This window comes from Macrobrachium rosenbergii, chromosome 55, assembly GCF_040412425.1.
Source record: "Macrobrachium rosenbergii isolate ZJJX-2024 chromosome 55, ASM4041242v1, whole genome shotgun sequence".
NCBI lineage: Eukaryota > Metazoa > Arthropoda > Malacostraca > Decapoda > Palaemonidae > Macrobrachium > Macrobrachium rosenbergii.
The window spans coordinates 51,705,467-51,720,466 of NC_089795.1; the positions used below are offsets into that span (position 1 = coordinate 51,705,467).

General features: G+C 37.0%; 1 protein-coding gene across 1 annotated transcript in view; it reads left to right on the forward strand.

Moving 5' to 3' along the window:
* The window catches only part of Tmtc2 (Transmembrane O-mannosyltransferase targeting cadherins 2), a 224,099-nt gene that overhangs the window by 135,894 nt on the left and 73,205 nt on the right, over nucleotides 1-15,000 (forward strand). Inside the window, exons 2-3 of the mRNA XM_067098514.1 lie at nucleotides 1,220-1,357; nucleotides 2,904-3,357. Of these exons, the coding sequence (XP_066954615.1) occupies nucleotides 1,220-1,357; nucleotides 2,904-3,357 (592 nt within the window). The remainder of the gene's footprint in view (nucleotides 1-1,219; nucleotides 1,358-2,903; nucleotides 3,358-15,000) is intronic.

The following is a 15,000-nucleotide window of genomic DNA, read 5'->3' on the forward strand; positions in this document are numbered from 1 at the left end:
TGGGACACAACCCCACAGCTGAACCAAGAAGTACGAGTAACAGTTAAAGGTGTTCGACAGCAAGAGTGAAGAAAGGAAACGGTAACGTAGGTAAAGTAAAAGGCTAAAATGTGGGTGTTGCTAGGGGCCAAAGAGACGCTTAAACACCCTTTAGTAACGCCTACAGTGCGCCACGTGAGATAATGAAACAGTGCTTACTCATATAGGTACAATAATAACTGTAGCCATAATTTTTTTTTTTACGTCGTGTATTCTTTAGTTCTCAATTTCTTTTCGCACTCGCAGCTTGGCTTTTAATAATAATAATAATAATAATAATAATAATAATAATAATAATAATAATAATAATAATAATAATAATAATAATAATACATATTGATTTGTGTGTGCGTGTGTAACAAGGAATGTATACGGGTTATATATTCCGTGTTTAGACTTGCTGTTTCGTCCAGCCCGTGGTGAGCCTCTCTCTCACCACTATGTATGTTTGTGAGTGTGTGGATGTGTGCCTTTTTCTTTACATTTGTTTGTATGTGCTTAATTTTCTGTTTATATTTGTGTGTGATTTTCATATTTATTTGTTTATGTGTTTGTTGTAATTTTTTTTTTTTTGCATTTGTTGATGCTTGTAATTTTTTCGTATTTGTTTGTATGTGTGTAATTTTTTTTATATTTGTTTATTTTGTATACTTTTTTGTGCGTGTGCAATTTTTAAATTTTTGTTTGCTTGTGTGTGCGTATTTTTATATTTGTTTGTTTGTGTGTGTGTTTTTTTTTTGTTGTCTATATTAGTGTGTGCAATTTTTTCTTTATATGTATTTTTCTGTGTAGTTTTTCATATTTTTGTGTAATTTTTAAAAAATATTTGTTTGAGTGTAATTTTTTGTTTACAATTTTGTTTGGGCATGTTTTCTCTTTTTTATATTTGTTGTGTGTGTGTTTTTCATATTATATATGTTTTATGTGTGTGTAATTTCTTATTTATATTTGTTTGTGTGTGTGTGTAATTTTTTTATACTTGTTCATTTTTGTGTAATTTTCCATATTTGTGTGTGCGTAATTTTGTTTCCATCTGTTTGTGTGTGTAAGTTTTTGTTTATATTTGCTTATGTGTGTGTGTGTTATTTTTATTCATGCAAAATAAACATAGAGACACAGAAACAGGATCACCGGTTACCGTCCTATCATAACCTAATCCCTTTTTCTCTTCTCTTTTCAGTCGCGCCATAAAAACCAATCCCGATGTATTACCCACGACGCCCTTGTCACAGCTCCTGTGGGATGACTTCTGGGGGACTCCTCTCACTCACAGTGGCTCCCACAAGTCCTACAGACCCCTCACCGTCCTCTCCTTCAGGTAAGAGACTCTTGTCTTTTTTGTGGGGGTCAGGATATTAGGTCGTAAGGACTCCTGTGTTTATTATTTTTTTTTTTTTGTAGATTTCTTTATGTCATGATATAGAGATCTCTCCTTCTATTGAGTTAAATTTGTTTTACCAGTTTTAATCTCTCTCTCTCTCTCTCTCTCTCTCTCTCTCTCTCTCTCTCTCTCTCGCAGAAGGTCTAGGGTTTTATGTATTTGAATTCTTTTCACAAGATGAACTAGTATTTTCCAGCAGTAATTCCTCTCTCTCTCTCTCTCGCAGAAGGTCTAAGGTTTATATGTGTATTTGAATTCTTTTCATAAGCTAAACTATATTTTTCCAGCAGTACTCTCTCTCTCTCTCTCTCTCTCTCTCGGTCTAAGGTTCCTATAGGTACCTGGTTCCTCTTATAGTTAATTTCTATTACCCAAATATTTATGGTTTATAGGTCCTAGTATCTGCCATATATATTCTCCTGAAACTAATCACTCATTGCACTCAGGCCTCGAGACTTTAAACGCAATAGTACCGTGATAAGGAAACAAAACATTCGTAGTACCGCAGTAACCTTCCCCTAATGTACGCAGAGCGAAATAAATAAATAAATACATGAATAAATAAATAAATAAATAAATAAATAAATAAATAAACAAGCAAATAAGGTAATTATTTAATCAGTTAATTAATAGAGAATTATTCTCCCTTTTAGCTAAGACCACTGAATGGAAAGTATTGAAATTTTCATCAGTATAGGGGTACGTGAAAATGGTTTCTTGTGTATAGGCCTAAGGAATTTTCTATACCCTGATAGTTATCATTATTATTACTATTAAAGGTAGAAGTAGTAGAGTAATAGTTTATTTAATATTACTCTATTAATAGGTTGCTAAAACCTGTTGTTGGTTATCCCGTAGAGTCAATATTTTCTATGGTTCAGATGCTGATGCTTTTTCTTATTTTATTTGTTTATTTTTTTGGGACACTTATAATACCCATTTGATGCTCCGAGACCAGATTCAACTCGAGTGTCTAACTTTCCTTCTTACATTTTTTTTTCTGAAATTTGGTTACATGTTGAAATGTTGGAAAGCTTCCAGCAACATAAAATTGCTAAAATTAGTTTTGCAAATTTTCCTGAATTTTTTATGTAGAAAAAATGTTAGACTTTAGCGATATAAAATTGGTAAGGGCATCTGCTAGTATACTCCTGAAAAAATGTGATGTCATACGTTTATATATATATATATATATATATATATATATATATATATATATATTTATATATATATATATATATATATATATTATATTATATATATATATATATATATTATATATATATATTTATATATATATATATATATATATATATATATATATATATATATATATATTCATTTGTTAGACACTGTGCTTCGTTTATGAAATGTTTATCTCAATTTCTTTTCAAAGCAAATTCATTTTAAATTAAGACAAAATTTTTTTCTACTCAAGAATGAAAATGCCAGCTGAAATCTCTTTTTTTTCTTGGACTTTCAGACTCAACTATATGGTATCGGAATTCAATCCCAGGTCATATCACGTAACGAATGTTGCCCTGCACGTAGCAGCCACGGGTCTGTTTGCCGTGCTGGCCCGTGCCTTGACACCCCACGCCCGTCTGGCACGCACGGCCGCGCCCCTGCTCTTCGCCGCCCATCCTATCCACACCGAGGCCGTGGCGGGGGTGGTGGGGCGCGCCGACGTGGGCGCGGCCATCTTCTTCCTGGGCGCGCTGCTCTCCTATATGAGGTACTGCGGCTGCGGGCGGGGCAGCGCGGCTTTGGGCGGCCGTGTGGGGCGGCATGTATGGTTAGGGGCGGCACTGGTCTCAGCCACCCTGTCGATGCTGACGAAGGAGCACGGCATCACGGCTCTGGCCGTCTGCGCGGCCTATCACGTCTTCGTCCACGCTAAGCTGAGACCGAAGGAGGTGTTCTCCATTCTCTCCGAGGTAAGAAGACGAATGAGATGGGATAGTAAGGGAGAAAGACGTGACGTCACTTGTAAACAAATACTCAAGGTCACGTGATGCATTGCTTCTCTTTCTGTGTTTGTGTATGTCTGCGTGTCTTTTGGAAGTTACTTCGGGTTTTCCATTTCTTTGCTGCTTTTTAGGGGTGTGTGTTTGTGCGCGCGTGCAGAACATGCATGCAGTGTGTCCAGAGACGAATAGTACCGTCAAATATCAGAACATGAAACATTTATAAGTCAGACTGTGAATTCAAGATTATCACGATTAATGTTGTTTTGGCGAAGATTTAAACGTATTAATAATCGGGGTTGATATGAAAATTGTGGCACTTTCTGCTGAAATCCACTCGAGTTTAAATAAGAAAATTATGTTTTTCATTATGTTTTCATGTTATTAGAATATTTGTGAAAACTGGAACCAAAGCTGTTATTAATTTTGGGTAAATTCACATAACATCTTGGACCTCACAGTGACAAATTACTCTCATATTGACCTTTCTACCGTAGATATAGGTTTGTAAGTATTTTTGTTTTTCGGATAAAGTGGCTGGCCCTTTTTTCCCTTACAAATTACCGACCAAAAATGATAAAAACCTGAAAATATATTATTTATTTTTTGCCCAATTTTGTTGGTACGACAAAAACCAATAACTAAGGTTAAGTTTTGTTTTGTTTTTTACTTATTTATTTTTGCTATATATCATTCGCTCACCGTAGTTGCATCTCGTCTAATCGTTGACAGCAGTAAAATGAGCGCCACACACACACACATATATATATATATATATATATATATATATATATATATATATATATATATATATATATATATATATATATATATACATACATATAGTATCCGTATATACAGTAAACATGACTTATGAAGAATCTATACCGAATGAATACAGTTTTCCTCACTCACCTATAAAGTCAAGTGGAGTACGGACGATCAGAGACCCCTTTCCAAACATTGCATGAGGCAGACACGTTCATTCGTAAGGCTTCCAGGAGGTGTTATACCTCGTCAAGTTTCACTTTGCACGTTACAGAAGTTTGCACGAGTATTTCGATTCCACAAACGAGTCTGTTAAAGCTTTTCGTGTGATTGTGGTGCAGACTGACCCCAATAAACCTATAAACCTGTTTTTTTTTTATTTGCATATGACCGTTTCGAGTGATTAAGTTTGCCAGAATATATATATGATGATAGGTGCTAGGACTTGGAAACCCGAATTTCCTGTCACACGGCGCGACAGACTTGCCAATGCGTGCAACTCATTAGCGTATGGGGAGCATTTGGCGGTCCTCCCGAAATTCGACGAGAGGGATAATCATCATAGACTGTAACTGGAGGACACTCCTTCAGTTTCCTGCAGTGTTCCTCTTCCAGGCTGGAGACTAATCCTTCCAGGATCCTTTCAAACAAAGGCGGGTCTGTCGCTCCTTCCAGCTCGGTCGGCCCAACCGCCCACGCCCCCGTCCCGTCCTCCCCCCACGGAAAAAGGACTTTATTTCTTTTATTCCACAGGTTTGCTTTGTTTAGGTGTATTGAGTTTTCATTCCCACCGGCCTCAGTGTGGAGATATAGAAGACGTTTTTTCTGATTCATCAAAATGTCGGGCAATGACATGCGCACCTTACAGCCTCTTAAACGGTTTATTTCTCTTCCAAATCATTATCCTCGATGTAACCTTTATCCGTAGAGCGAGAAAATCGTCAAGTTGAGATGGAAGAAAGAATGAGAAAGCAGAATGCTGTAGTTACTAAGATGAATGAATAGGACAACGAGGAAATTTCAGACAGTGAGGATTAATGCGATAATGACCCCTGTTACCTGTAGATTTATAAATGGAAGAAAAGCATTGCTGTAATCCATCAGGATAACGAACACAGACGATGCTGCAACCATTCAGGAATAGAGAGACAGATCCTTCAGATTTGAAGAAAAAGAAAAAACACACACAGCATGCAGATATGTTTCTGCAATCCAACAAGATTAGAGAAAATCACTTCAAATATTTTTTCAAATGAAAATTTCAAATACTCTGCAACCCATTTGCAATGATCAAAACTAAGCAGAGCATTATGAAACCCTTCAGGTACGGAGAAATATAAATATCGATCCTAGCAACCCTTTAGCCTGAAACAAGCGAAAGAATTAGAAGAAGCAATCCTTTAGAATTAAAAGAAAGGCAGACACAGCAACCGAGCAACCCATCAAGAATGAAAGAAACAAGAGAGAACGCTGCACTGCAACCCATCACAATGAGAGAGAGAGAGAGAGAGAGAGAGAGAGAGAGAGAGAGAGAGAGAGAGAGAGAGACCTAGCCAAGGTCCCCAGGCATCCCCTGCCACCCCAACCCTCCGAGTGCCTTCCCTCCTGCCCCAATATTCATCGAAACTGAGCTGTAAAGGGATTATTACACGCAAACCACCTGAAGATTCCGTAACAGCGGTGTTGTAAAAGTTTTTGTCGACGTCCGACAGAGCTGGTGGCTCGGGGTTCTCCCGTTGTCAGTGGGTGAAACCTTGTGTTAGAGCTGCCAGGGAGACGACGCGAAAGGCTGCCTGGCTGGCTGGCTACATGTTATCGTAACTTGTAGACGCAGTGTACCTTTATTACTTGCTATTGTAAACGGGTCCACTCATCAGCTATTGGGGGGAGCGTCCGAGGCAATCAATTCTCTTTAGTCATGCGTGTTTATGACTGTGCGAGTATGTTTGAGGGATTTGCTTCGTCGTCGACATTCAATCGAGCCGTTCTCGCTGCGTTCGTTGCTGCTGCTTCTGGTGGCTCCTGACACGCAGGCGGTGAAATGGAACTTGAGTTTTGCTCGAAAACGAGACATATTCGGTTCTTGTTTCGTAAATCTGGTGGGGAATGAAAGAGTGAAATGTCTTTCTATTTGTTGGTAAAATCCACTCATAGCTTTGAACTGAATTTATTCCCAGTTTACTTGCCATAGCGAACAGTCCCCAACAACAAGCGATCAGCATCAGTCGAGTTGATAGTTAGGCTCATATCCAATTATGACGTGATGCTTCGCGTCCCCGTCCGTTTGTTCATAGACTGCGAACATTTGTTTAGTTTTTCTCGCGGAGTAAATTATATTTAATGTTTTTTCTTTTTTTCTTCCCTTTTCATGTATACGAATCCAGTAGCTTTTACGACGATATTAGTCTTGTTAGGCCAATGGCAGTCTTGACCGTGAATGCAGAGATGCAATCTGATTATCGAAGCGCATCGTTGGGTTTGGAACGTACATGTGTGTGTGTGTGTGTGTGGTTGTATGCGTGTGTGGTTTGTATGAGAGAGAGAGAGAGAGAGAGAGAGCGTTGTTCAAAGAAAAGATGAGAATAACTCAACTTCCCCTCTGGACGAATTCAATTTACTTCTCGTCTTTCGCTTCAAGACCTCATTTCCCTCGCAACGAGACCTACAGAGAGAGAGAGAGAGAGAGAGAGAGAGAGAGAGAGAGAGAGGAGAGAAGGAGGAGAGAGGGCCCTGGGTAATTGGTGTCATAAAAGAGAAGGACCCGACAAAAAAAAAAAAAAACAGCTTCTGCGTTGCCCCATGTTCGTGTGGCCAGACCTGGGAGAGTTAATGCAAAGTGACTTCTCAACACACCGACACAGATACACACACACACACACATACACACACACGCTATCTCCGATTATCTCCGATTATCTTTCTGGTCTAGCCTTAAAACCAAGGGTCATCTTCGCCTCACGATTACGTATACCGTTACCGGTGTCGTATTTCTTCTCCGTTTGTTTGTTTTTTGTTTTTGTTGTTTGTTAATTTTACCTTTGTTGGATTATCTACTGGGAAGTAGGCGTAATTTTTATGTGTTTAATTATTTACGTGAGCCCTAGATGGCACAGTTTCGACTGAAATGAAAGATAGTTTGTTATGATAATCATGATTTAATTGATTCGGTAATTATTCAGAATAAATTAGTGTCCCATATGTGGGGCGTAAATCCTGTTACATTGTTAAAAATCCACGTAAAATCCTCCCATTCTACGATCAGTATACAAAGATTTACACTCTGCACAGAAAACAAATACACATAAATATAAATCACATTTTGTTATATAGAGACTATATTTTAATTGGTCGAGTTAATCAGTTTGACTACGTTGTAAGTAGACTCTTCGTGTACGTAAAACTTTTCAGTGTGATTTATTAATTTTCATTTCATTTTTCAATCCATTCATTCACGTTTATCATCTCTGTAATATTTCCCTATTCCTTTATTTATTTTTTTTTTTTTAGAAATCGCATATTTTAGCCCATTCAGATTTATACCTTGTCATTTTTATTTTAATTGCCCATTGTAATTTATATTTCATTCATGAGAAAAGGCGATCATTAAATTGGCCTTTCTGTCGGGCCTAAATTTACAAAGAGGAAATTCAGAAAATCACATGCCAGTCATGACTGCTAGTGACCAACTTAAAACTGTCTAAAATGTCTTATCAGTTTTACTAAAAGGGGAAATGGCTTATACATTCAACTAAAAGGGGAAATGGCTTATACATTCACTCATATATGAGTACATAAAGTTGTACAAAGCACGTACACTCAAGGATTCTGCAACTGAAGCTACCTATATATATATATATATATATATATATATATATATATATATATATATTATATATATATATATATATATATATATATACATATATATACATATATATATATGAAATTATTATATATATATATATATATATATATATATATATATATATATACAATATTATATGTGAGACATATATGCATATATGAAATTTTATCAACGTGTGTCAAAGCACGATTTTCCGTTTAGCCGAAGGATTTATATAAGTGATAATGATAAAACCATTGGCTCAATGGTTTACGTCAACTGAGTCGCTGAATAGGCTGTCGCGGGTTCGTGTCCCCACGATTCCAATTATTTATATATATATGAATGACGAAAATATTCAGCGACTCCAGCTGATAAACCATTGGCTCAATGGTTTACGTCAACTGAGTCGCTGAATAGGCTTTCGTCGCGGTTCGTGTCCTCATGATTCCAATTCATTTATCACTTATATAAATTCCCCTTCGGCGACAATTCTCCAACGGAGATATACCGAGTATGGATATTCGATATTGATATATATATTTATATAATATTATATATATATATATATATATATATATATGCATATATTATATATATAAATTATATATATATATATTATATATATACATATGTATATATATATATATGCATATAAATACATACATATATATTTATTTATTTACGTGTGTGTGCGGGTGTGCGTGCGTGTTTGTTCGTAACGAAATATCTTTTATCTATTAAAATTTTACGATAAGAAGCAAAAGAGGCATAAGCATAAGAAACTAATAAGAACCAGTTATTAGGGGGTCGTTAAAACGAACAGTAACGAACAGATGTTGGTAAGAGGAACGTGTTATGCCGAAAAAAAAACAATAAATAAAAAAATAGAAATGCGGATATTAAAAGAATCCAGGTATTTATAAATATACCTGGTCCAAGAGTGTTTAACGTGAAGGGTTTCTCCGAGACAAGAATCAGAAATATAAATGTGACCTTGGGTAAAGTTAGATTTGGCCGTCGGTGAAATGAATGATGCTATAGTTGACGTAAGAGGAACGAATAAGGTCGTACAAATGAATAGATTAAATCTGACCCGCATAAGGAATGAGCGATGTAAGCTTTGGCTTGGACCTTGTTTAAGGGTGGTAGGAAGACTCCATGCTGGCATAAGGCCATCTGCATACAACGCGAAGATGAAGAACATTTCATAACTTTTCGCTTTCGTAAAAAATTTCAGTCATATTTTTTGTATGTGAAATTCATTCATAGCTTCTTGTTTTCGTAATAGTCCATTCATAACCTTTCCCTTTTGTGAGAATACATTTTTATATCTCCGTTTACGTGAAAAATCCATTTATAACATTTTATCTTTCGTAAAGAATCATTTAGAAATTTATGCTTGCGTACAAATCCATTCATAACTTTTGGTTTGGATATAATCCATTCATAACATTTTGTTGACGTAATAATCCATCCAGAACTTTTTGTTTTCTTAAAAATTCATTCATAAACTTTCTTTCACGCAGAAGCCAATTCATAACTTTTGCTCATTCGTAAAAATCGATTCATAACTTCTTGTTTACGTAAAACTCCATTCATAACTTTTGCTTAATCGTAAAAATCCATTCACAACTTCTTGTTTACGTAAAAATCCATCCACTACTTTTACCGTTATCCTTCCAAACCATAATCTCCTCAGTGGAGGCAGTTATCCCCGGCAGAAATAAAGTTGCAAAAAAAAACGGATGTTGCTTACAAATAAAAATGGAGTGAATGAATGAAAATATCTGGAGCAGCGAAGCAATTAGTGCCAGCTGATCAAATGTGTAATGTTTCAGTGAAAATTCATGGTGATGGTTTCCTTGATCGTATTGCCACTCTAAAATGCCTGCCGCCAGTGCCTTTAGTTTTGTAACTTGTCTTGCTGTTTGTGTTTGTGTGTTTCATGATTTACTGCTTGTTTGTTTGGTGTTCTTTTCTATTCTTGTTATTCTCTTTTCATACATATGGGCCTTTTTTTCGAAGACTCGTCTCTGGGATTTAATGTTAATTTAGGAAGATAGCAAATGATGGTTTTCCGCGTTTTGATAATAATAATAATAATAATAATAATAATAATAATAATAATAATAATAATAATAATAACGGTGAAGAAATCCGCAGTGGTGTAGATGTAACTGTACATTAGAAAAATATATATAAACGAGAGCTTTCGAGAACTTGCTCGATTCGAAAGCTGTCGTATATATATTTCTAAAATATGTTTGCACTTACACCACTGTGGCTTTCTTCACCATTTTAGTGATTCATACTATTTTGAAAGTTTTATTATTATTATTAACACACACACAATAATAATAATAATAATAATAATAATAATAATAATAATAATAATAATAATCATCCACATTCAAAAGATCCTTTTTCTCCGAGCGTGAAACTGATTTCTCCCAAAATCTAACCGCTAGGTGACAGTCACCACCCCAACCTTGGGTAGAATTGTCGTAAAAATCCACACCTCACTTTTTCCGTAATCCTGCAGACAAACAGACTAATCAGCAAACAGCAACATCTCCTTGGACGAGGGTTATAACATTTCAAAAATAAAGCCAGTTAGGCCCAAATTGAAAGCTTCAGGGCGAGGAAAAATTAAATCACTGAAGAAAAATAAGTGGAAATAATGAAGAGACAAAATAAACCTAGTAAGGTAAAGTTGAAGGATTAGAGAAAAATGAGATTATATTATAAAACGTTTAAGAAAAGATTGTGGAAAGTAAGAGAGAGAGAGAGAGAGAGAGAGAGAGAATAACAAATAAAAAAAGAAAACTGGAATGGAACGGAAAAGCGGCCGAGTGAAAACAAAGAGAATCATTGAAAAAAATAGTCAGAGAGAGAGAGAGAGAGAGAGAGAGAGAGAGAAAAGGAAAATGGTAGGTTAGAATATCCTGCAGGCTTTTAAGGATCTCAATTGAAGGTTTTATAAAACTCTCTACCCTGCAAGACACCTGTCATACCTCGGGACCCCTCTTCCTATAATAGTCCTACTCTTAGTGTGTTATATCCTGCGGGCCAGCCTCTCCGAGATCCACGGATTGGTCCCTATACCTCTTTCCAGACCCTCGTTCCAGACCCTCTTTCCAGACCCTCGTGGGTTGAAATGTGTAATCATACACCTCTCTGCCTCTGCCTCTACGTCTTCTCCATACCCCATTTCTGCCTCCTCCTCCTCCTCCTCCTCCTCCTCCTCCTCCTCCTCCTCCTCCTTCCGTAGGCTAAGGGTCGATCAATACTTCATTTGCCCAAGATACAGAGAATGCCATTCTAGTAGAAATCTAGAATGCAGTGTTTGGAAAAGAGCTGACTTTCGTCGGCTCACGTCTTGGCCGTATTGACTGATGTGTGTTTGAGATAATAACGCTTAGGTTCTTGGTAACCTCTTTATTTTGCACGTGATGCTACTGATACCGGCACGTAACGACTTTTTTTTTTTTAATTAGGCTCTCCTGCATACGGTGTTCCGCCATAGCTCGTTAACATAATTGCCGAAGTGTTAGTGCCGTGTAAAAATCGTATGGGTGGTCTGGCAGGGAGTTATAACTCTTCCAAAAGATTTTTTTTGTTTGTTTTCTCTTATTCTTAAGATACCTACAGTTTTCTTTTTTTATTTTTTGCTATTGTTAGATGGCCACATCAGTGACTTGTAGCTGACAAGTCGAATGTTCCTATTAAGGTTCCCGCTTTTGTTTATACCTGCTACTGTTACATTCAAGGAATGTTTTTTGAGAGTTTGGTACTAACATCTCTGACGTTCGAGATCTCTCTCTCTCTCTCTCTCTCTCTCTCTCTCTCTCTCTCTCTCTCTCTTTACCGTTGGGCTAATTGCTGCATATGTAATCATCAGTCTTCAATCCACTTCTGCACATAAGTAACTGAACCCACTCGCAAGAGAAAATAAAACGAAGAAACGCACTTTTTTAACCCGAACCAAAATGGCGACCTGTTGCTCGTCACCCCGATTACTTGCTGGACAACATTTCGAACCATTTCGCCGGCGGCGTTGCCAAACATATTCATTACCATAACTATTATTGTCATTAGAATTGTACATTGGCTGGCGTGGACGCCGGGCCAAATGTAAATAGCCAGCTGACATGGTCTTCGGCAGATCTTCTAACGCCGTGGTGCTTGGTCGGCAGTGGCGGCCGAATTTCTCGCTGGACTTCGTCGCATTTTGGGTGACTTTCGCCCCTGCCGGGGACACCGCCGTTGATCGCTGACGGGACGTCTCCTTCTGCTGAGAGAGGACGCGGGATTAGTAGACTCGACGAAGGCGCAGCGCAGAGACGACACACAGGTGATAATAATTGAACGCGGAATTCATCCAGGGGAAGAGATGGAGGGGGGTAGGGTGGATTTCACATTTGAGCGAAGGCATGTGGGGTCTCCTCCGCTACTCTCCTGCGTGGTGGAGGACTTGAGGAGATACGATTCTTTTGTTTTGAACGAACGTAAACCGCGACTTGGCAGCTTCCTATTGGTCACTTTTTGACTTTTAACCTATCACACTCCGAGATTTGTGTTAATGTTTCTTTTCCTCTCCTCCTCGTCATTCTCTCTCTCTCTCTCTCTCTCTCTCTCTCTCTCTCTCTCTCTCTCTCTCTGGGCGAGCCTCGTTTGGCCTCGTTTGTCCCAAAGAAATACAACAGTGAAACAAATGACGTTTGTCTTTCCATGGGTCAATCGTCCATGTTTTTGTTTTTTACCTCCATTTTTTTTTTTTGTTCTGTCTTTGCCTAAATTTCATTCATGTATGCGACTCCCAATCAAATTTATTCATTATTCTGGAAATTCTTAGACACGAAGTCAAATCACTGTATATATTTTCTTTTTATTGGGATCCAAACTCACAACCAATACTTATCCCAGCGCTAGTTTGATTTTCGCGTTCGGGGAGTTTTCTTGTCGCCTTTGTAATGACAGAGGAACTCACGAGAGAGAGAGAGAGAGAGAGAGAGAGAGAGAGAGAGAGAGAGAGAGAGAGAGAGAGAGAGAGAGAGAGAGAGAATGCGATTGCAGATGGATAAGAGACGGAGGCCGGGTTGAACTCAGGATTTTAGCAGCAACAGGAATGGGACAACAAGTTATCCATATAGGAGTTTGAATGAGAAATGTTACAGAGAGAGACAGAGAGAGAGAGAGAGAGTTTGTGGTGCTCTTAGGATTTCAGCAACAACGGGAATATGGCAAATTAGCCGTATTGGAGTTTGGGAAAGAGAGAGAGAACTGATTTCAGCAGTTACAGGGATATGACAACAAGTTAGCCATATAGGAGTTTGAATTAGGAATGTTTTGATAGACAGATAAATCAAGAGAGAGAGAGAGAGCTTGTTGTGCTCTTAGGATTTTAGCAGCAATAGGAATATGGCAAATTAGCCATATTTCAGTTTGAGAGAGAGAGAGAGAGAGAGAGAGAGAGAGAGAGAGAGAGAGAGAGAGAGAGAGAGAGAGGGAATTTCAACAGCAACGGGATATGACAACAAGTTAGCCAAATAGGAGTTTGAATGAGAAATGTTTAGATAGACAGATAAATCGAGAGAGAGAGAGAGAGAGAGAGAGAGAGAGAGAGAGAGAGAGAGAGAGAGAGGAGTAACAGACGAAGCGTGTGTGTGTTTTATATATCTCATTTACATAGGCTATTTACATTACCTGCTGATTTTGCACTTATATTTACGGTCCCAAGGTTAGGCTAACTTACCTTCCGCGCCAAAACTCGCGCTGCGCTCCTCTGTTTACGCTCCGTTTCTGTCCTAAAAGACGAGTTATTTACATCGGCACATCCAAGGGAGTGGGCCGAGCCGGGAGCGAATGTTGTGGGTGGAAGCGAAACGTAAGAATAGCGAAGGACAAGGGATGTATACATAAATATGAAGGGTGGAGACCGCGAGGACTGTGACTGCAAGAGCGAGAGAGAGATAGAGAGAAATCGGGTTGTATTACATGACGCACAGTAAGAATTGGAACTGTGAGGCTGTTATTTTCATTGTCAGAGAAATTTTTTGTCTCTGACGTAGAAAGATCACGTTAGTGTTTCAGTTTGAAAAGGTTGAATTCCTTTTTTACATTATGTAGACGGATGTATACCCCACATTCCATGCCATGCAAAAAAGACTTCGAAATAGGTAACTTTTATTAGGGTATATAAGAAAAGAACAACGTATTCAATATTTACTTTGCGTAGAAGGATTCGCCAACATCTCGATTTGAAAACAGAAAAAAAAAAGAATATTTCTCTATTCTGATTAACAACCGATATAAATAGTTTTGAATGACATTTACAGAAGAGCCCAGGTTAAATTATTATTATTATTATTATTATTATTATTATTATTATTATTATTATTATTATTATTATTATTATTATTATATTATATATCCTGAAAACAGAGAACGTAGGCAAATTTCGTTAGAAATTCAATTAGCGAGCATTCAGATAATGAATTATTACTTTTATTATTACTATTGGTTAAGAAATCCGCTCTGATTTAAATATACACAAACACATGTATATATATACATATATATGGTATATATATATATGTATGTATACATATATATATATGTATGTATACATATATATATATATATATATATATATATATATATATATATATATATATATATATATATATATATATATATATATATATATATATAAAACTCTTACATCCGTGTGGAATTTTTATCTGCTTTGAGAATTTTATAAATTACCATTATTTTAATCACAGATATGTCGAAAGATTTGGCCTGTTTCACAAATTCAGAATAGAAATGAGTAATATGCACATTCTCTGATGAAATATACGGCTAAATGGCTTTCACCACTTCTTGAGACTCCGAAATATTTGATTATTACTTTGCAAACAGAAGGAATTTTAATCTAATTGAAACGAATTCGTCAACATCAACAAATCAGAATAAAGAAAGATATAGTATTTTCT